This window comes from Triticum aestivum, chromosome 2A (assembly GCF_018294505.1).
Source record: "Triticum aestivum cultivar Chinese Spring chromosome 2A, IWGSC CS RefSeq v2.1, whole genome shotgun sequence".
Taxonomy (NCBI): Eukaryota; Viridiplantae; Streptophyta; class Magnoliopsida; order Poales; family Poaceae; genus Triticum; species Triticum aestivum.
This window is the reverse complement of record NC_057797.1, coordinates 166,405,596-166,427,648: the sequence shown is the minus strand read 5'-3', so window position 1 is coordinate 166,427,648 and position 22,053 is coordinate 166,405,596. Positions and strand designations below refer to the sequence as shown.

At 45.2% G+C, this 22,053-nt stretch overlaps 2 protein-coding genes across 2 annotated transcripts; one reads left to right on the top strand and one right to left on the bottom strand.

Moving 5' to 3' along the window:
* The first annotated feature begins 11,621 nt into the window (after positions 1 to 11,621).
* LOC123188160 (pentatricopeptide repeat-containing protein At1g25360-like) lies at positions 11,622 to 15,130 on the top strand. The gene has a single exon (XM_044600204.1). It carries the CDS (start codon positions 11,711 to 11,713, stop codon positions 14,123 to 14,125), a length of 2,415 nt encoding a protein of 804 aa, XP_044456139.1. The 5' UTR covers positions 11,622 to 11,710; the 3' UTR covers positions 14,126 to 15,130.
* A 383-nt stretch (positions 15,131 to 15,513) lies between these two features.
* On the bottom strand, positions 15,514 to 20,225 carry LOC123188161 (interferon-related developmental regulator 2). The gene is made up of 13 exons (XM_044600205.1): positions 19,810 to 20,225; positions 19,529 to 19,706; positions 18,799 to 18,879; positions 18,470 to 18,552; positions 18,261 to 18,376; positions 18,066 to 18,176; positions 17,857 to 17,969; positions 17,469 to 17,775; positions 17,308 to 17,391; positions 17,177 to 17,227; positions 17,023 to 17,094; positions 16,109 to 16,177; positions 15,514 to 15,738 (listed from the first exon to the last, which is right to left on the bottom strand). Exons 1-13 carry the CDS (start codon positions 19,817 to 19,819, stop codon positions 15,706 to 15,708), a joined length of 1,308 nt encoding a protein of 435 aa, XP_044456140.1. The 5' UTR covers positions 19,820 to 20,225; the 3' UTR covers positions 15,514 to 15,705.
* Positions 20,226 to 22,053: the final 1,828 nt, after the last annotated feature.

Genomic DNA, 22,053 nt, shown 5'->3' with positions numbered 1-22,053 from the left:
ATCTAAATTTTCGGCTTTTCCGCTCAAACCGTTCCGCATCCCACGATACACTTATCCATTCACCCACGATCACACACAATCTCCACCTCTCAGTACGTGGGTGACACATGTCATGCGAATGAGAAGGGTCGGGGGCACGTTCGTCCAATTTCTTCGGGAGAGCAGTTTTTCACCGTGGCTATAAATACCCCCCCTTCCCTTCCTCACTTCTTTTACTCCGCTCGATCTCTCTCTCTCTAGCTCGAGCTTCTCAAACCCTAGCGCCGCCGCTACTTCATCGTCGCCGGTGAGGAAGAGCTTCACTACCTCGACCTTGTCGCCGACGTACTTGCGCCGACCACGGAAATCTTCACTCTGCCGCCGCCGTAGCCGTCTTCCTCCGCCGAGTTAGGGCGTGGAAGATCTACACAAACGAACTTCACCTCTCCTCTTCACTGTTCGTCATGTTCTTCATCCAGGGTAATTAAAAGTTACTTTTACTGCCCTCATTGATTCGAATGATTCTCTACAAAATCTTCAAAGGTGTTTTTTCTTCATATCTTCACACACTAAAATACCTCACAAGTCATATGTTCTTGATTCATTTCTCTAAGCATCATTTTTCTTCAAGATTCCTCAATTGTGTGGATCTTCGATCTATACAACTCTGGAATCTAAGACAAAGAACGCTTAGTGAAATTCTTCAAGACTCATCTAGTCAAATTCCTCAAACTTGTTCCTTTTGAAAAACCTTGTGAGAACGCATATGACCTCTCCAAATTCCTCGCAACTATACTCTATTCACAGGTACTCATGTCAGCTGCTGAATCACTAGGTTCTCATCAACTTAACTTATTTGCAGCGTTCCTCGAAGAAAACTTGCATACTTCTTCAGAGAATTCAATTGTCCAAATTCCTCAACTGAAGAAAATGGCTGACAGTAAGAAGCCACAGAAAGGAGGAAAAAGGCCTGAGGTCAATACAACATTTGAGATCCCTGATGAAATATATGTTGGGTACTGCACACCTACTGAGGAAACCAAGAATGAGCGCAAAGTGCGCATTCATAAGATAGAGAGGAGATGGGCTAGAGAGTGGAGGGAGTACAGATATGTCACTCCCAAGTATATGAAGAAATTCGCACTCAATCCTCCATGCCCAAGACCTCCATTGGCACCTGGCCAAATAGCTGATCCCACCAGCCTCAAGCGCGGTGAGGACTATCCTGACGAATGGGCCAAGCGCCAAGCCAAGTTGGCTAAGCAAGCCAAAGAAGCAGTGAGGAAATTCAATGAAGACTTTGCTGCTGTTGCTGCCTCTGCTGAGGCCTCTGCTGTCAAGCCGAAGAAGGCTATGTCAAAGAAGCCTGCACGCAAGCCAAGTGCTTCACCAACAATGCCCTCAAGGCCAAGTTCCTCAGCAATGACCTCATGGTCAGAATCCTCAAAGCCCTCACGGCCAATTCCTCATGCTGCTCCTGCTCCCTCAAAATCCTTAGCTCCTCCAAAGTCCTCAGCTGTTCCGACAAAGTCCTCAGCACCTGTGCATCTTGCCTCGTGCCAAAGGACTGCAGGCATGTCTATTGCCTCAGGTGTCTCAGCAAGTTCCTCAGCTGCACCAAGTTCCTCAGCTGGCCCTTCACTGCTGAAGACAAAGTCAACTGCTGGACACGGTCCTCGACCAAGTCCTCAAAAGAAGCAAGTTGCTTTCCAAGTGTCGTCTGATGAAGACGAAGCTGATGATAATGAACTTGCAGAAATCATCAGAGATAGGCAAGTCAGGGCCGCTAGAGCCAAGGGAACAAATGTGCCACTGCTTTTGGATCCCAAGTTGATCCTCGAATATATTGATGTTTGGCACAAGGACCCCAACACTCCCATGCCTGATTTCAAGCTGACTCCTGGTCAAAGTCACATGATGACTCACTCCATACAAGAAGAGAAGTGAAAATTCGAACAGGGGAGGAGAGTGAAGAAAGCGCAGTACAAGAAAGAGCGCTTTCTGAAGCAAAACGTTCTGAAACTTTCACCTGAAGAACTAGTTGCTCTCTAATCTGAAATCAAGAAACTGAGTGATGGATTTGATCGCTATTATGTTGACTGGCTGGGAGCCAAAGTCAGATTTGTAAAGATCACAGAATAGTTCACCTCCACTATTGCAGCCCCAATGCAACAGGAAATTCCTCAGGCTGAAACATCTGCTCAGCCTACTGAAGAAAATGCCAGGACCGCTGATGACAATCACGCTGCTGAAGAAAACGCGAGTTCCAGGGCTGATGACTGCATTCCAGCCACTGAAGAAATTGCCAGGGCACCCACTAGTGGTGCGCCTAAAGAAAATGAAGAAAATCAACCAGATTCCTCTGCTCCTCCTGCGCCTACACCAACTCCAATCCTTCCATCTGCATCAGATGTGAAGAAGACCAAGGCTGCGGAGCGTGCAGCAGTGAAGAAAAGGAAAGCATCAGCTGCTTCAGATTCTTCAGCTCCGAAGAAGATGAAGCCTATGACAAGTTCATTTGCTAATCGCATTGATGTTGTTCCCATCTCAACCAGGCCATCAAAGGACCTTGTTCCTTTTGGTGAAGAATATGAGATCCCTAGCGGATCTGATGAAGAAAATCATTATGCTGCTTCGTCAGAGCAGATTGATGAAGAAATTGAAGTGGATACGATCCCTTCAATACCTGTCATCTCGCCGCCCATGTCTCAGTTCACAGCTGAAGAGGCTGGCGTTGAAGAAATGGAAGATGAAGATGTGGACGTTGGCTGCTCCACACCCATAATCAGTGATGAATTCTGGGAAAGTCAGCATCCAAACTCTCCAATGTTCACACTGTTGCAGCAAATACCTCAGTCGCCTGCACCAACTTTTCAAATGGGCTCTGAAGAAACTCATCCCACTTCATCTGTACATGAGGAAATTCCAACCACTAGTCCTGAAGAAAATGTTGCTGCTGAACATCTAAAGACGCAGACTGCCACTGAAGAGGAACCAGAAATTCCTCAGCCTGAAGAACCTGAGATTGTGATTCCTGAGGTCGTGATGCAACTCACTGACACTCCTTTGCCGAAGCCAAATGATCCATTCTCACGCAAGCAAAAGTTCAGGGTTGATGATTTCTTTGACGAGCACGTATTCTTCGAAGATTACAACCCATATAACTCTGCTCGCATTAGGAAGAGGCGTTTCTGGACTGCTAGTCAAGCCAATTTCTATTCCTCAGTGTTGTTCAACAAAGAGAAAATCTTCTACCATGAGCATATTCCTCACGTGGATATGGAATCTCTGTCATGCTTCGCACCAGTCCTTAGTGTTCTTCACGACGCTGGACTGTTAAACTTTTGCTCTGACATCTGCGATTGGAATGAAGAACTGATTCTTCAATTTTATGCAACGCTGCACATCACAGGAGATTCTGAAGATGTGAATTCATGGGTGCTGGATTGGATGTCTGAAAACACTCACTACACTGCACCAGCTTCTGAATTGCTTCGTGCCTTACCACTCAGTCCTCCCCTTGAAGACGCTCGTTGCATCTACAGTGAACCTGAGCTTACAAATTACTACATGCAGGTTCTGATGAAGCCTTTGAAGCCAGGTCAGGCACCAAGAACTAAATTCCTCGTGAAGGAATTGCTTTATGTGCCCAGAACTGTCTATCATATTCTTACGAGGATAATGAGTCCTATCAAAGGCCACGACTCATCTGATGAGGAAATTGTTGGCATCATGAAGAATCTGGTATTCAACAACGTTCATGGCATTCCTGTCAATTATCACGATTTCTTCATGAGGACTCTGGCAAATGTTGCACTGTCTCCGTTTGAGCTGAAGCCTTATGCACCTTGGATTATGAGATTCCTCAGGACAAGGTCTGCACTCAACTACAAAGCTGATTTTCAGAATCACCTCAGCTACTTGCCCCCGATTGAAGTCATCAAGCAGACCTATTCCTCAGTTGATGGAAAGGGCAAGGCACCAGCTGTTATTAATGAAGGCATTCGTCCATTGGATGGTCAATTTCGCAAAGCTGCCTCTTATTCCACCAATGATGACTCTGCCACACATGACTCTGCCAATGCACCCAAGTCCACCCCTCAAGCCACTGCTTCACGCGTGATGACTGACCGTGAACTTCTGCTTAGTCTTCACCAGAAGGTGGATCGAAATCACAAATGGGTTAAGCGTCGGTTTGGTTCATTTCTTCACAACATGACTGCTACACACAATGCAGTGAAGAAAAATCATTACTACCTCCATCAAGTCTTTGGTCGCACCTGGGCAATCCTGTCACATCTGTATGGTGAAGAAGATCTGAAGAAAATGGGTCTCAATGAAGATTTTGACTGGTCTGCACCTCCACCGAAGAAATTCAAGAAGGTCTAGGTTCCTTTCTCTGGTGGCCAGCTCATATTCTTCATCGCGCGACACTGATGAAAATGAAAACTTGGATGACATTGCGATAGGCCCTACTACAACAAACGACCCCAACAACGCTGGCGCTCCTTCATCAACTTGATATTCTTCAGGGGCGTTAGTCCTCATATTCGATCCTTTTGGTCATTTGATGACAAAGGGGGAGAATTTTGAGTTAGTCTTCAAGCGGGTCTTTCTATATGGGCGTTTTTTTGTTAAGTTACAACTCTCGTTCTTCTGAGACTTTATTGGATCGAGTTGTAAACTTAAACCCGATGGTGCTCTGATACTTTTGATATGTTTTTCTGCATGCTTATTCCTCATATATGCTAATGCACGCATGCTGAATTACATCAGTCACCATATTTCATCATGCATTTCAAATTCTTCTCTGTTATATGTCAAATGCATGTATGAATTACAAGATATAGGGGGAGATCTCCATGATTCAACTCTTCAAGTGTGCATTGCTTCAAAAGCAAATTCCTCACTATGCACATCTTCAGGGGGAGTTCTTCTATATCTTGCAATCAAATTCCTCAATATCAGTATTTACACTTCATATGTTTATCCCCGTTGAAAACTTAACCTATATTATCATCAATCACCAAAAAGGGGGAGATTGTAAGTGCATCTAGTACCCCTTAGTGATATTGGTGTATTCAAGACTTATAGGTTAAGGGACTAATGCGTTTGTGAGTGTACTCAGGTCTATAAGTCTATGAGGAGTTTGATATTTACAGAGAAAGTCGACCCCTAAAAATGAAGTTCTTCGACTGAAGACTTTGGATTTCTGAAGACTTTCTGAAGACTTTGAAAGTGAATAAATTGGTGTGACCTTGAAGACTTGGTATTCATTCGAGGAACATGAAGCGTGAAGACTTTTGTTTTCGTAGTTTCATTTTCTCTTTCTCGAGTCATAGGAAACATCATACTGTTAAAGGGGGTCGAGGAAATACTAAGGAAAATTTTCCATGTGATGCTCAACTCAAAATCCTACACCTACCAATCCCTTCGAGTGAAGCCATTAGAAATCTCATACAGTCTAGTCATATTCTTCAGCGACGGAGACGAAGTTCTTCTGGTCTCTGAGGAATTTGTTCTGACTGAGGAGTTAGGAATTCGCCAGTGCGGATTTCCTACACAGTGAGGAACATTATAGCCCTGAGGATTTTGCTACTCAAAATTCCGATCATTGTTGTGCTATGCGCCAGCTGTCCCAAAATATCTATCCACCTAACGGTCATATCATTGAAGGGCATTTATGTCTTATCATGTCGGGTTGTTCCCTAGGCTATAAATAGCCGCCCCCTACAACCACTAGCTGGTTGGCTACTCCGAGAGAAACTGACACTTGTCATTTGAGAGCAACCCATCCTCTGAGGACTTTGAGCGAAAATCATCGAGTGAGGAAAAACCCAAAACCCAAACACCTACAAACCCCAAGTGATTGAGCATCACTGAAGAGATTGATCATGCGTGGATCCGATGCTTGTTACCTTTGAAGACTGTGCTTCTTCCAGACGGTTAGGCGTCATGGTCTAGAGTATCCAAGAGGAATTGTGGATCGCCGAGTGACCAAGTTTGTGAAGGTTTGGAAGTCGCCTGAAGACTTACCACGAGTGATTGGGCGAGGTCTGTCTGACCTTAGCTCAAGGAGAATACGGTGAGGACTGGGTGTCCTGAACTGCGTGTTCAGGACTGGGTGTCCGGGACTGTGTGTCCTCGAGTTTAAATACTCAGCCGCTCCAACCAGACGTACAACTGAGACAGCAGTTGGAACTGGTCTACCAAATCATTATCTTCACCAAGCTTACTGGTTCTATTTCCTCAACTCTTTCATTTCTTCATAACTGTGTTGTGTGCTTGTTAATATATGTGTTTGAAGACTTTGACTGAAGACTTTCTCAATTTCCTCAGTTCAATTTCTTCAGTCTGTTTGTCTTCATCCTGTGTTATCTTGTGCTTACGCTTCATGTACTCTGTGCCTATCTTCATTTCATCATGATGACTATGCTTGTATTCTGTTATGTTTACGTTTGAGTACTTATTGTGCTGCTAGTAGTTCTTCACTAAGGAATTTCCTCACCGGCAAATTCCTCAGTGAAGAATTTCATAAAAATCGCCTATTCACCCCCCTCTAGTCGATATAACACACTTTCACCAACCCAACAAGTACCTTTGGAGACACCTGTAGAGCACCTTTATAATCACCCAGTTATGTTGTGACGTTTGGTAGTACACAAAGTGTTCCTCCGGTAAACGGGAGTTGCATAATCTCATAGTCATAGGAACATGTATAAGTCATGAAGAAAGCAATAGCAACATACAAAACGATCGTGTGCTAAGCTAACAGAATGGGTCATGTCAATCACATAATTCTCCTAATGATGTGATCCCGTTAATCAAATGACAACTCATGTCTATGGTTAGGAAACTTAACCATCTTTGATCAACGAGCTAGTCAAGTAGAGGCATACTAGTGACACTCTGTTTGTTTATGTATTCACACATGTATTATGTTTCCGGTTAATACAATTCTAGCATGAATAATAAACATTTATCATGATATAAGGAAATAAATAATAACTTTATTATTGCCTCTAGGGCATATTTCCTTCATAGTTCCCCCGGGGTTTCCGATAAACCCCCCGGCACTCTAATATTTATCCGGTGACCCCGGAACTCATCCGGTGTCCAAATAACATCGTCCAATATATCAATCTTTATGTATCGACCATTTCGATACTCCTTGTCATGTCCGTGATCACATCCGGGACTCCGAACTACCTTCGGTACATCAAAACACATAAACTCATAATACCGATCGTCATCGAACGTTAATTAAGCGTGCGGACCCTACGGGTTCGAGAACTATGTAGACATGACCGAGACTCACTTCCAGTCAATAACCAATAACGGAACCTAGATGCTCATATTGGTTCCTACATATTCTACGAAGATCTTTATCGGTCAAACCGCATAACAACATACATTGTTCCCTTTGTCATCGGTATGTTACTTGCCCAAGATTCGATCGTCGGTATCTCAATACCTAGTTCAATATCGTTACCAGCAAGTCTCTTTACTTGTTCCGTAATGCAACATCCCGTAACTAACTCATTAGTCACATTGCTTGCAAGGCTTATAGTGATGTGCATTACCGAGAGGGCCTAGAGATACCTCTCCAATACATGGAGTGACAAATCCTAATCTCGATCTATGCCAACTCAAAAAACACCATTGGAGACACATGTAGAGCATCCTTATAGTCACCCAGTTACGTTGTGATGTTTGATAGCACACTAAGTGTTCCTCCGGTATTCGGGAGTTGCATAATATCATAGTCATAGGAACATGTATAAGTCATGAAGAAAGCAATAACAATAAACTAAATGATCATAGTTCTAAGCTAACAGATGGGTCAAGTTAATAACATCATTCTCTAATGATGCGATCCCGTTCACAAATGACAACTCATGTCTATGGTTAGGAAACTTAACCATCTTTGATTAACGAGCTAGTCAAGTAGAGGCATACTAGTGACACTCTGTTTGTCTATGTATTCACACATGTACTAAGTTTCATGTTAATACAATTCTAGCATGAATAATAAACATTTATCATGATATAAGGAAATATAAATAACAACTCTATTATTGCCTCAAGGGCATATTTCCTTCAGTCTCCCACTTGCACTAGAGTCAATAATCTAGATTACATAGTAATGATTCCAACACTCATGGAGTCTTGGTGCTGATCATGTTTTGCTCGTGAGAGAGGCTTAGTCAACGGGTCTGCAACATTGAGATCCGTATGTATCTTGAAAATCTCTATGTATCACTCCTTGACTTGATCGCGGATGGAATTGAAGCGTCTCTTGATGTGCTTGGTTCTCTTGTGAAATCTGGATTCCTTTGTCAAGGCAATTGCACCAGTATTGTCACAACAGATTTTCATTGGACCTGATGCACTAGATATGACACCTACATCGGATATGAACTCCTTCATCCATACTCCTTCATTTGCTACTTCCGAAGCAACTATGTATTTCACTTCGCACGTAGATACCACCACGACGCTCTGCTTGGAACTGCACCAACTGACAGCTCCACCATTCAATAAAAATACGTATCCGGTTTGTGACTTGGAGTCATCCGGATCAGTGTCAAAGCTTGCATCGACGTAACCGTTTACGACGAGCTCTTTGTCACCTCCATAAACGAGAAACATATCCTTAGTACTTTTCGGGTATTTCAGGATGTTCTTGACCGTTGTCTAGTGATCCATTCCTGGATTACTTTGGTACCTACCTGCTAAACTAATAGCAAGACACACCTCAGGTCTGGTACACAGCATTGCATACATGATATAACCTATGGCTGAAGCATAGGGAATGACTTTCATTTTCTCTCTATCTTCTACAGTGGTCGGGCATTGAGTCTGACTCAACTTCACGCCTTGTAACACAGGCAAGAACCCTTTCTTTGCTTGATCCATTTTGAATTTCTTCAAAACTTTATCAAGGTTTGTGCTTTGTGAAAGTCCAATTAAGCGTCTTGATTTATCTCTATAGATGCTGATGCCCAATATATAAGCAGCTTCACCGAGGTCTTTCATTGGAAAATTCTTATTCAAGTATCCTTTTATGCTATTCAGAAATTCGGTATCATTTCCGATTAACAATATGTCATCCACATATAATATCAGAAATGCTACAGAGCTCCCACTCACTTTCTTGTAAATACGGGCTTCTCCAAAAGTCTGTATAAAACCATATGCTTTGATCACACTATCAAAGCATATATTCCAACTCCGAGATGCTTGCACCAGTCCATAAATGGATCGATGGAGCTTACACACTTTGTTAGCACCTTTTGTATCGACAAAACTTTCTGGTTGCATTATATACAACTCTTATTTAAGATATCCATCAAGGAATGCAGTTTTGACATCAATTTGCCAAATTTCATACTCATAAAATGCGGCAATTGCTAACATGATTTGGACGGACTTAAGCATCGCTACGGGCGAGAAGGTCCCATCGTAGTCAACTCCTTCAACTTGTCGAAAACCTTTCGCAACAAGTCGAGCTTTGTAGACAGTAAAATTACCGTCACCGCCAGTCTTCTTCTTGAAGATCCATTTATGGCACTAAAGATGTTGGTATATTCATCATGCATAGAAATCTAAAAAAGGTGTCCAAGCAGATTGCAATTCAGATGCCCTTTGAAGCAAAGATAAAGGAAATCTCCCTATTTTTTTCTTTGTTCTATTTCTTTTAAGAAAATTGGTGAGTAGTGGTCCCAAGTAAAATTTCATATTCTTATATTTTTCTCTACTTTTCCATGAACCAAAGAGGCCTAGTACCACAAGACCTCTGATAGGAGAAGGAGAATGTGTCGTTGCCACACAAAAGAAGAGATGGATTTGTCAAGTGAAACTTCTAGATTTCAAACAATTGTTGGTTCTAGCACGACATCTTCTCTCTATGATTCACATGATTCTCAAAGCATAAGAACATGTAAAACATAGGATTGCAGTGGCATGTCATCTTTAATTCTATAGGATTTGAAGGGTGTTTGTTGCTCATAATGTTGGAATTTTTTTCAAAGAGGTTGGATTCCATTGAATTTTTTCTACTAAATATAGTACAAATGGATCCATAGGAATATATTTTATGGTTGCAATCCTACAAATCAAACAACTTTCAGAGCAAAAATTCCTAAGGACTACAATCCTCAGAATATCATGGATTTTATTCCCTTAATTAATTAAACATCGCCTCAAATCTGAAATCTAAATCCAACTTGTGTTGCATTGAGTAAAAATAAAAATAAATGAAATAACAAAAGTAATATGTCACAAAAGAAGCCCCCTGCTTGTTTTGTATGAATATCTAATAAACACGCAATACCATTCGCAATAGTAAACACAGGACATATAGCATAGACTTTTTTGCAGGAAAAACTTCAATCTATTCATCAAATATCATGGCAGCGTAAAGAACACGGAAATAACAAAATATACATCCATCTTCGTAGATCACTTAACGACGACTACAAGCACAAGAGCAAGCCAAAAGTGCTCATCCATCATCGCCCCTTGCTTACACGAGCGAAGCAAACCCTGCTATAGTAAATACTTGGGAAGTCATCGTGCTAAGGCCACAAAGAATCAGCGCACCACGTCGATGAAAAGAAGCGTAGATCAGAAGGATCCAATCCATAGACACACGAGCGCAGACGAACAAAGACTGGATCCACGCGAGTCCACCGAAGACAAACACCAATCAAATGCTGCGACGACGCGAGACACAACGCCGGTACATGGGTTAGGTGACGAGAACCTTATTCCATATTTAGGGAGCCACCTTCACCTTGTCTTTTTGAGCATGACACAAACCATAAGCAGACTCTGAAAACACCTAAAAACGATGCATGAGCACTCCCATTGGCAAGGACTAGGATCCACCGCGCTTACATGGCTCTAAGGCCCCAAGAGACGAGGCAGATAGGAAGCATCACCAGCCGGAGGAGAAAAGTCCTAGGCACGAAGTCACTCGTGGGTGGGAGAAAAGTGTTTCATTGGACGTGACGCATTGCAGAGACTGAACACGTGAAACTAGAAGACATGTTTTGTCCGTTTGTATTGGTTTTCGTCCCGTTTTTCGTAAATTAGCTGGGCAATTCTCTTCTTCTTAATTAATCAATTAATCGATGAGGCAAACTTTTTGCCTCCGTTTTGAAAAAAAATAGTTTCCTTTCTAAAACTTCTTGCTGGCAACCCGAATTGATTTTACCCGAAGTACATTCATTTAAACCATAACATGGCATCTTCGAATTGTCTTCATAGTGGAACTTAACATATCCCTACAAAATGGGACATGGAAAACCAAACTACAATGATGTAGTGAAAACTTAACGCCAACTTAGTTTGCTGCCAAATTTTTGTCAAGCTAGAGTAATTTTGCTTCCACTCAGTTGTTTCGTCGTCGTATTTTTCAGCGCTCGTTTATTTGCTCAAATTTGGTCTACACAAATTTTGGGCATTCCCAAGTTTCTGTTTGCAAAAATGGGTACCTCTCTTATACCACAATGGACATTTTATTTTTAGGAAACCACATGAACAAATTTTATTTTATTTTGAGGCAGAACCACCACAACGAACATTCTTCAGAGTTCAGAACGCCTAAACCCCAAACAAGATTCTCAAAAGAAAAAAAACAAGACCCCGTGGGCCGTGGCACATCGCCATTCGAACCATGGGCTGCTGCGCGCGCCCCAAAACCGCCTAACAACGCCGACGAGCGATGCCGCCGCCGCCGCCGCTGCACGCCGTCGCCTCCCTCCCCTACCAATGCTCCGTCCTCCTCCGCCAGCTTGCCGCGCGCCACTCCCCTGTCCCGGCCTCCCCCCGCTCCTTCCTCCGCGCCCTGCGCCGCCTCCACGCGCGCCTCCTCACCGCCGCGCTCCTCCACGACCCGTCCCACCCCCACCTCACGCTCCGCCTCCTCCACCTCTACACCCTCTCGCCCGACCTCGCCGCCCCGGCGATCCTCTTCCGCTCCGACCCCGGCCCCATCGCCGCCACGTCCCTCGTCTCCGCCTACGCCGTCGCCGGCCGCCTCCCCGATGCCGCCTCCTTCTTCGACTCCGTCCCGCTCCCCCGCCGGGACACCGTGCTCCACAACGCCATGATATCCGCGTTCGCCCGCGCCTCCCTCGCCGCGCCCGCGCTCTCCGTGTTCCGCTCCCTGCTTTGCTCTGACTCCCTTCGCCCCGATGACTACTCCTTCACCGCGCTCCTCAGCGCCGTCGGCCACATGCACAACCTCGCGGCGTCGCACTGCACGCAGCTGCACGGAGCCGTCCTCAAACTGGGCGCCGGGGCTGTCTTGTCGGTGTCCAACGCGCTCATTGCGCTGTACATGAAATGTGATGCACCTGAGGTGTCCCGGGACGCACGGAAGGTGCTTGACGAAATGCCGGTTAAGGATGAGCTCTCGTGGACTACTATAGTCGTGGGCTATGTCAGGAAAGGCGATGTCCATGCTGCTAGATCAGCCTTTGAAGAGGTTGATGCAGAGTTTGATGTCGTGTGGAATGCGATGATTTCTGGGTATGTGCAATCGGGAATGTGTGCAGAGGCGTTTGAGCTGTTCAGGAGGATGGTGTCGAAAAGGATACCACCTGACGAATTCACATTTACTAGCGTCCTGAGTGCATGTGCAAATGCTGGTTTCTTTCTTCATGGGAAGTCTGTCCATGGGCAGTTCATTCGGTTGCAGCCAAATTTTGTTCCTGAGGCAGCTTTACCTGTTAACAATGCGCTGGTGACCTTATACTCCAAGTCCGGGAAGATTTCTGTTGCTGCAAGGATATTTGACAGTATGACTTTGAAGGATGTCGTTTCTTGGAACACCATTTTGTCAGGGTATATCGAGAGCGGTTGCTTGGACAATGCAGCTAGGGTATTTAAGGAGATGCCATATAAAAGTGAGTTATCATGGATGGTGATGGTATCGGGGTATGTTCACGGAGGTCTCTCAGAAGATGCTCTGAAGCTGTTTAACCAGATGAGGTCTGAGGATGTCAAGCCATGTGATTACACCTATGCTGGTGCAGTAGCTGCATGTGGTGAACTTGGAGCGTTGAAGCATGGAAAGCAGCTCCACGCACATATTGTGCAGTGTGGTTTCGAGGCAAGCAATTCTGCGGGAAATGCACTACTAACCATGTATGGTAAATGTGGTGCTGTGAAAGATGCTCGTCTTGTGTTCCTTGTGATGCCCAATGTTGACTCTGTCTCATGGAATGCCATGATTGCAGCCCTTGGGCAGCATGGACACGGTAGAGAGGCACTTGACCTCTTTGACCAGATGGTTGCTAAAGGCATATATCCTGATCGGATTTCATTCCTCACAATTTTAACAGCCTGCAATCATGCTGGCTTAGTAGACGAAGGATTTCAATATTTTGAGTCCATGAAAAGGGACTTTGGCATTAGCCCTGGAGAAGATCACTATGCCCGGCTGATAGATTTGCTTGGCCGGGCTGGAAGAATCGGAGAAGCAATGGATTTGATCAAGACGATGCCTTTTGAGCCTACCCCTGCCATTTGGGAGGCAATTCTCTCTGGCTGTCGGATTAATGGAGATACGGAACTTGGTGCTTATGCGGCGGATCAGCTCTTTGAGATGATACCGCAGCATGATGGCACATACATACTACTGTCCAACACATATTCAGCTGCTGGACGCTGGGTTGATGCTGCACGAGTAAGGAAGCTAATGCGTGATCGTGGGGTGAAGAAGGAACCCGGATGCAGCTGGATAGAAGTTGGAAACAAGGTTCACGTGTTTGTTGTTGGTGACACGAAACATCCGGAAGCGCATGAAGTCTACAAGTTCCTTGAAATGGTTGGTGCTAAGATGAGAAAGCTGGGATATGTTCCTGATACAAAGTTTGTCCTGCAAGATATGGCACCCCATCAAAAGGAATACGTATTATTTGCGCACAGTGAGAAACTGGCAGTTAGTTTTGGACTTCTAAACTTGCCTCTTGGAGCTACAGTTACAGTTCTTAAAAACTTGAGAATATGCGGCGATTGTCATACTGCGATGATGTTCATGTCACTGGCAGTTGGACGGGAGATTGTCGTTAGGGATGTTAAGCGGTTTCATCATTTCAAGGACGGAGAATGTTCATGTGGTAATTATTGGTGAATGTACGTTTGCTTGCTGTCATGGCAGTGGACCTTCCAACAGATGCCCTTAAGTCAAGGATTCAAAAGCCAATTACATAAACTGTATAGGATCATGTCTGGTACCGGTTACTGACAATAGCCAGTTATCTCACGGGGTCCCAGTGGACAATTTTTGAATGAGAGAAGTCCACTTTACAACCCTGAACTCTTCGGTTCGTCTAAGATTCAACCCCCGGCTCTCTTTTTGAATCCGCATCCAAACTTGGCTGGTTTTCAGTCAGTTACTAGCAGTTGAAACAGTTAGTGAATTACCATTCATCAGATCCAAAAATTGCACCTCGATTTTCAGAGGAATATTGGACTGATCTTTTGTTTACTGTCCTACCCGACCAGTAACCACGAACCGCCGGTTTCGTATGCCTCCCTCCAGTCCGTATCCCAGCTTTATATTACCAGCTATGTTGGTTGTAAATAAACAAGTGATACCATTCTAATCCAGGGGCACGGACCAATTCAGATTTGCTGGCCGAAGAATTCCCCTTATCGTGAGAGATCTGTTAACTATACAGTCTATGGTTGATCTGTGCCTCGTAAACAAGTGACAGATGGGTGTGCTAATTCTGCCACAGATATTGGGGTCACAGTGCTGCCGATGTGATTTTCTTTGGTATCCCATGGCCTATTTGGACCAATCCAGTTTGTTCAGGCACAGTAGCTTTCTTCTCTTTGGTTAAGTTCAGGTGCCGTGGCACGTTCCATTCATAGTGCCTAAATGAGACAATGGATAAGGAGATGAATTATGAACCAACAGGGGAGACAGACAACAACAAGTAGGCAAGGAACTGGTGGCGCGTTACAGCAGATGAATCGTGAATGGGTTTCCCAGTCATTTTCACAATGCTGGCATGAGGCTGGAAAGATACTGCGTTGAGCTCCCCGGACAATGGAAGGTACAACTGATTGTGTATACTTCATCAACGGCGAATACATAATTTAGTGCCTGATCTGGCATCTGTTTTATTTCTATTCGCCTTTCCTTAGAAACTACCGGTGCCCTGTTTTTGACGTACTCCTACCAGCACGCAGATAAATAGAGAAGCCACGCTGTACCTTTGCTCGTTCTGTATAGATCGATGCCCTCCTTTGGACGGTAAACTTCGAAACCCAAGGAATATATGCCGTTTTAAGCACGTCTGGTCATGTGGCCCTGGTTAAGCTCATCCTGAGATGTAGCGCTCTCTCAAAAAATATGGATGTCCCGCGATGGCTTTCCAGATCGAATACACCGGACGCTCAGGCCCCATGGTTTAGTTTTTTAACACGCTTTGGGTGTCTTTTTTAACACAACAGGACACTCGTTGAACTAAACTAAGAGAACTTAGTTCACAAGTAAACGCACATGGGACATTATAATAACAGCAGTAATCATTTCGGCCAAGTATTTCTCAAGTACAGCAAGCCATCATAATCATAATTAGACGACAGTCAAGGAGAGCAGACTCTAGGACATTCTGCATGTAGTTGTTCACACAGATATAAATAAATTCCAGCTCAAAAGGAGTACAATGACGGTCCGATGAGGTTTTGTTTCCTTTCTTGTTACTCGTCAAACATGCCAGCGTTCTTCCTCTCCTGAAATGAACAAGAAATATCCAAGATTAGTCAATGCACAGGGAGAAATGATGTGGGGACGGGTAGCAATGCACCCATAATAACAAGGATAATGACAGCAAACAATTTGTCAAGAAAATGCCCAGAGCTACACATATGATTTTCGAGTTCCAAACATACACATGATTATCAAGTCCCAAACATACATATTTAAGATTTGACAGCCAACGTTTATAAGTTTCACTTAGCGATGTGAAAAGCATCATTTATCTGTCAACTTGAGGATTTGTAGACTGGAGGGATAAATGATCAAGGAATGGCCCCCCACTGAGTTATAGTCCTTAAGCACCAGAAGAAACAAAATACGAAGTAAAGGAAACAAGTTATCCACCTGTGCTAAACGACGATCCTTGTTCAGCTTCAGAGCTCTTCCTTTCTCTTCTCCAGATCTAAAGATTTTCTGCAGGTGTTTTTGCAATTTCTCAAGTTCAGGAATCTATCAGTTGACAAGAGATACAAAAATAAAGAAACTGTGTCCATTTACAACCAAGCAAAAAGCATTAGACGGTTCTGAAAAGGAGTCTTTAGTTTGAAAACACATGCTCGAAAAACGCATTAGGCCCTATATATATGGATAGATGGAGTAAGAAGAGAACACGGAAGAACAGAGATTGCTTTTACTCATTCTGGGGAGTGAGGATCATGAGATGATTGAAACCATAAAAGCATATGTGCATTCCTAAGCAAGTGAAGCTTAACTGTAAGCCTTTCTTCTATCTGAGCACCAGACACCCCTTAGCGTTGGTGCTAGGTAATTTCTCCCACTTCCAGCATCAGCGACCACAGGGAAGCAGATGCGCTAAAGCAGGCTCTAGTGGTACAGCTTGAATCATAACTATGAGCAAAGCCTCTAACGGTACAGCTTGAATCATAACGATGAGCAATCTCTTTCTTGTCCTCAGCAGAGCAAGTTTGACACAAGATATTCAAGGATAATAGTTCCTGTCTCATTCATACTCTAACTAGGAATCCACAAGCATATATATATACCCCAAGACACATCGACCATCAATCATACCTTAACTGTTTAATCTAGCCTAATCCCTTGCTAAGCGTGTTTTGTGTCTTTGCTGTTGGCATTTTATGGAATCAATCATATAACAGGTCAGAAGTCTAAGACTGCTGGGGTAGGCATAATTCATTCACATTTCGTAAATAACTCCATAGACCAAATCAATTATCTTTATTAAAGCTCTTCAAAGCAACCATCATTGCAAATTAAGGGCTTCAATGTCTCAGTTTTACCTTGTCATTCGATGACAGCGTTTCAGCCTTGTCAGCCTTGATGTTGAAGATATCTTGAAGAAGTCCATTGTCCTGTATAGAAAACAAATCTAGCATTTGCCACATGCACAAGTAAATTAGCACAGTGGAAAACAGACCACTCCAAAAAAGTTACCTGCACATGCTTCAGGAAGCCTCTCCCAAGGAATCGTTTGAAGAAGTTTAACTGATGATCAAGGGGAAATTAGCCAAGACATGTGAAAATGCAGAGCAATTCAGGAACCACTGAAAGAAAGAAGCAAGCACCTGAATCAATTCAGACCATGATGCAACCCTTAAAACATCACGTTTTCCAGCAATCTTCATTGATTCTTCAGGGCACTCGCCATACTGGAAACAGTTTGCTATTAAGAATTTGGAAGAGAGACCAAAACTGAAAATTAAGTAAGAATGGAAATGAAACAGACCTTGACAAAATCCAAAATCCGTTGAAACAGATCTCTTTGGTCAGAAAGATTTTTCTTGTCTGCACCTTTGCCCCCTGCCTCTGCAGAGAGATTTGAGGCAAGACCGGCTATCTTGGCTTTCAATGCTTGCATATCCAGGAAAAGTTTGCCCTTAGAGCTACCAGGTACTCCAGTGTCATCATCAGCATCTTCAGAAGGGGAGATATCAAGTAGATTTAACTCAAAGCACAAAGCTAATGCTTCACCAGCAGCCATCCGAACAGCACGATCCTCTGCTCCTAGAAGAGTAGAGAGAAACGCAATTGGCCTGGCAAATAGTAAAACATAAAATAAGTAAATAATGAAATGGATGATATAATTTAGAGGGGAGAGAGATAGAGTTACTGACTCCTTCCAGCTATCAGTGTTTATCCGCCATGAACCAATAGTTGTTAGCAGAAAAGTCCATGCAGATAGAGCAGCTGCTAACACAGGTGGCCTTGGTTTCCGGACAGTACCGACCTGCAGGTAAGTCGGGAGTCACAAAAATATCAAATAGAGTTCTTTGTAGAACCAGTTCACAAAATATGATAATAAATCAACGGCACCTATACATACATTTGAACCTGATTTTGGATGAATCACATCCCACATGGCTTTCAAAGATACCTCTGTTTCAGCCAGATCAGTTGCACCAACAAATGTGACGACGGCCAAGCAGTCAAGAGCCTACAACATGTCAACATAGATCACATCACTGAAAATGTAAATGAAATCTGGAAGCTTAGAAGAACAGAAAAACTTTTCACTTACAGAGATCATCTTTGAAGCATCCGACCAGGTTTGAAGGACCTTAGAAAGCTGTGGATGTGATTCTACCATTGTTTCATGTGAGCTACTGCCAGCACCAAGTGTAATAGACAGTAGCCCTGCAAATCAAGAACACAACAGCCAAAAACGGTGTAAGCAAACTCCAAAGAGGTGGAACTGGGGAAAAGAACATTAATGGATAGGAGACGAACCAATGGCGCGAGATGCCAGGCAAGCCTCCTTGGTAGATCCCTTCTTGATCGAAGTATTGAATAGACTCAGTAGAGTGGCATATCTTCAGAAGAGAAAATAAATTTGGTAACAGTATTAAACAGTGGATTCGGACAAAAATACATCTGTAGTTAAGAGGGAGCCATGATGTAAAAGGACAGGGGTTAGCGATAAAATTTTGAGCTTGAGATGTGAAGTGTTTTGTGCATATGAAATACGCAAATGTCTAGTATGTCTATACTAACAGTTCAAGTAACTACCGACTTCACATGCAATAATAAAGATTGGTCAGTAGAATGTACTAACTTACTTGTTCTCAACAAGACCACCAAGCATAAAACTTTCGAAAGCATCAACCAACGAAGCCAATGCTGCCTCTCTTGTAGACCCCCTGCTCAAATATAAATAATACTATATTGAGTGCACTAAACAAAACCAACATGACTACTTCTACATTTTACATGATGGGGCTGATGCAAAGGGTGGAATGTCCGGTTAATCAAAACATGAAGTTAAATTTGCCGACTATGAAAGGCATACTCGCTAGTTATTACTTATCAGAAGTCAAATTTCACAAATGAGCTACCTATGAAAGGCTTCCTGAGTAGAACTTGACATAACTTCATAATATAACAACAATCGATGACCCAGCAAGTAATAAAAACATGAGCTACAGGATAATGCAGTTTTTTCAATCAATCATCATGGCCTAAATTCAATCAGATATAGACTGAACCAAACACTGGAGGCCCAGTCCAAGCTACTAAGTTCTTGTAAAACCCAACAGGTAAAGGAGAGGGTCTAGTCCAACATGAAGCCGTGTAGCATTGTATATCAAATGTCAGGTTAACAACATCATCCTAATCTATCCACAGAATCAACATTTGCCAGCCGACTAGGACCAGCTGCCAAACCATCATTCCTCTCTATTGTGATGCTACCACACTACACCAGTAACGACCCATCTATTTGCATAGCACACGTTGGGCATAGACTGCTGCAGGTGATAGCACAAATAAAGAAATGCTATAGAGCTCAACCTCTTCTCGTAGAGAGCGTCGATGTACTTGTCGAGAACAAACTCGTGCGAGTTGACGTTCTCGGTGGCGTACGAGATGGAGAGATCTGAGAGCGCGGTGGACGACGAGCCCACGCTGTCGGCGTCGCTGCTGTCCAGAAGGTCGTCCCCTCCGGCGCCGCGGGCCTTGCTCTTCTTGCCTGAGGAAGACGCGCCACCCCAAAACCAATCAGAATCAGAACCCCACAGCCGAATCAGCTGGAAAGAGAGGAGCAACAAGCAGCCGGCGAAACAAAGACTTACTCCTCCCCATGGCGAGGCCGCGCGGCAGCAAGAAACCGGAATCAAGAAACGGACGGCGTCCTAGGAAGAATCGCAGCAAGAAACCACCGGCACCGCGCAAGAACCCGCGCAGCGACAGTCGGTCAGGAGTCAGGACGCGGCGCACGCGAGGGCCCAATCAGGAGCGGGCGCGGGCGGGGGCAGCGGCGGCGGCGGAATCGAGATGCGCGGCGCGCGGCTGAGGACAGGGGCAGGAGAAGCAGAAGCAGAAGCAGGGGTTGTTCTTGAGGGTCTCGGAGTCGGATTGGCCGTGGAGACGCGGAGCTGCCATGTAGTAGCGAGGAGGGCGCGGGGTCGGGGAGGAGCTGGCCGGGCCGTGGTCTCCGATTCTCTCTTGGGCTCGGCGGGGGAGGGCGGGGGGAGGCGGCTTCGGGCGTGCGGGGTGGGGAACGGGGCAAATATAAACGAGCGGTGGAGGGGGGAAGAGGGAGGGAGGCGGGGTCCGAGTTGGGAACTAGGGCACGGTACGAGTGCCGTCGATCGGTCGATGGCTTCTTTTCCTCGGCTCCGTTTGCTTTTTCTGATGAGAAACTCGAACGTGATGAACTCAGACGGATCATCATCATTTTTATCAAACTCATACAATACACCGCCTTGCGTTTCACAAGGAGTCAAGGACGTGCGTTTCACCTCATGGAGCGAAACATGGCATGCATAGCTTGTGGGCAACAAGAAGGGTATACTGCAAAGCAAAATTCACCGGAAAAAGCGTTGGTGTGAAGTTACAAAACTTTGACACTGATTCGCAACACAGGCCACCCTGCCGTGTTACCACGACCTAAATCAAGTGGGAGAGCGTGTTTAAATAGACGCCCAAAAATAGAGCGTTGAATCACGCCCCTTCTGTGTTAATAATGATGGAGTGACTCACTGGCTAGGCGTGATGTTTGGCCGTCAAACTTACGCCGGATCGGCCACGGACCCTTGCACGTCCCTGCATGGCATCTTTTTCCTTGTGATGAGAATTTTCAGGGGTGCGATAAGCAAGATGCCGCTGGTCCGGAATTGCTCGCCGGATATTCTCTCCCCGACTCCCCCGTACGGTTCAGCAGACCCAGGCGCTGCTGTGTGGCGAGCGAGCGCGCGGGCAACCGGCCTCGGGCGCCCACGTCGACGGCCTCAGAGTCTCAAACCGTGTCGACACCATACCGCTCGGCTCGATTGCGCGCGGCGCCGTGGCAAGCGGCAAGTGGCGCCGAGCCCCCACCGCGGCGCGTCGGCTATCCTATCCGAGGACATGTGTTTGCGGTGACACGCGGGTTGCTCTGAGGTGTAGGCCGCTCGCTGCGCCGTGCCGACCTGCCGTTCGCTGGCACCTGGCAGGAAAGCCCGCAGGACCGCTCAAGGTGGGATCCCGCCACGTTTATTAGCAGCCGACGCGCTCCACAGCAAGAGTGTTCGAGCCTGGTGTCGGAGCCGGACGATGCTTTCCTTTGGCCCACAGGTACCGAAGCTGCGTCCGTCGGAGCCACGGGTTCCACTGCTGACGAAGGGCGGCTCCATGCTTAGGCTCTTTTTTTTTGCGGGGGAGCTCCATGCTTAGGCTTCTTCCAATACATAAAAGCAACTCCAACGATCCGCGTTTTGTTCATTTTAAACGCGTTTGGTTGCTCGCATTAGGTTCAGCCAGGTTCGGGCGGAATGATTTTGTGTTGTTTGGTTATCTGGGTCGCGTTCAAATTTCGGTCCGGACGAAACTTAAAGCAATGCTCAGCCGGCCCTGCCAGCGAGCGATGCACGGGAGGGAAACGTCGCGCCGCGCAGCTGCAGGCAGGGAGATGGCGGGAGCGATGGCGCATCTCTGAAAATGTGGCGGGACGAATTCGAGTCACCGCCCGCCGATTCGGTATCCAGGGCGACCACCGCGGCAAAACTCCCGCCACCATTTCCCCCATCTCGAGCTTTCTCTCCGGCGTGAATCCACTTCGACGACGAGGTAAGCGGTGTAACTACTCCAGTGACCGGTTGACTGCGACGGCGGATCGACTCCTCACCTCCTCCGCGGCTCTTCCGATGGCGTCTCTAAGTTCAATCATCATCTCCTCTCTACTAGTTCTAACTAGATTTGTCGATGTGATAGGGTTAGATCTTCCAATCTGTTTGACTATGATGTTGTAGTAGCTACTTGTGATGGATTTGGAGCATGCTAGGGGTTGTTTCCATGTGAGCCAGCATTGGTAGCTAGTGGTCATGGATGGATGGATA

Bases quoted from the DNA above. Each gene is read 5' to 3' on its own strand.
- LOC123188160 (XM_044600204.1), top strand. From the start codon at position 11,711: ATGCCGCCGCCGCCGCCGCTGCACGCCGTCGCCTCCCTCCCCTACCAA.
- LOC123188161 (XM_044600205.1), bottom strand. The intron at 17,095-17,176 runs GTAACTTTTTTG...TTTTCTATACAG, and splicing joins GCTTCCTGAAGCATGTGCAG to GACAATGGACTTCTTCAAGA. The intron at 15,739-16,108 runs GTGGATAACTTG...TGTTCATTTCAG, and splicing joins AGGATCGTCGTTTAGCACAG to GAGAGGAAGAACGCTGGCAT.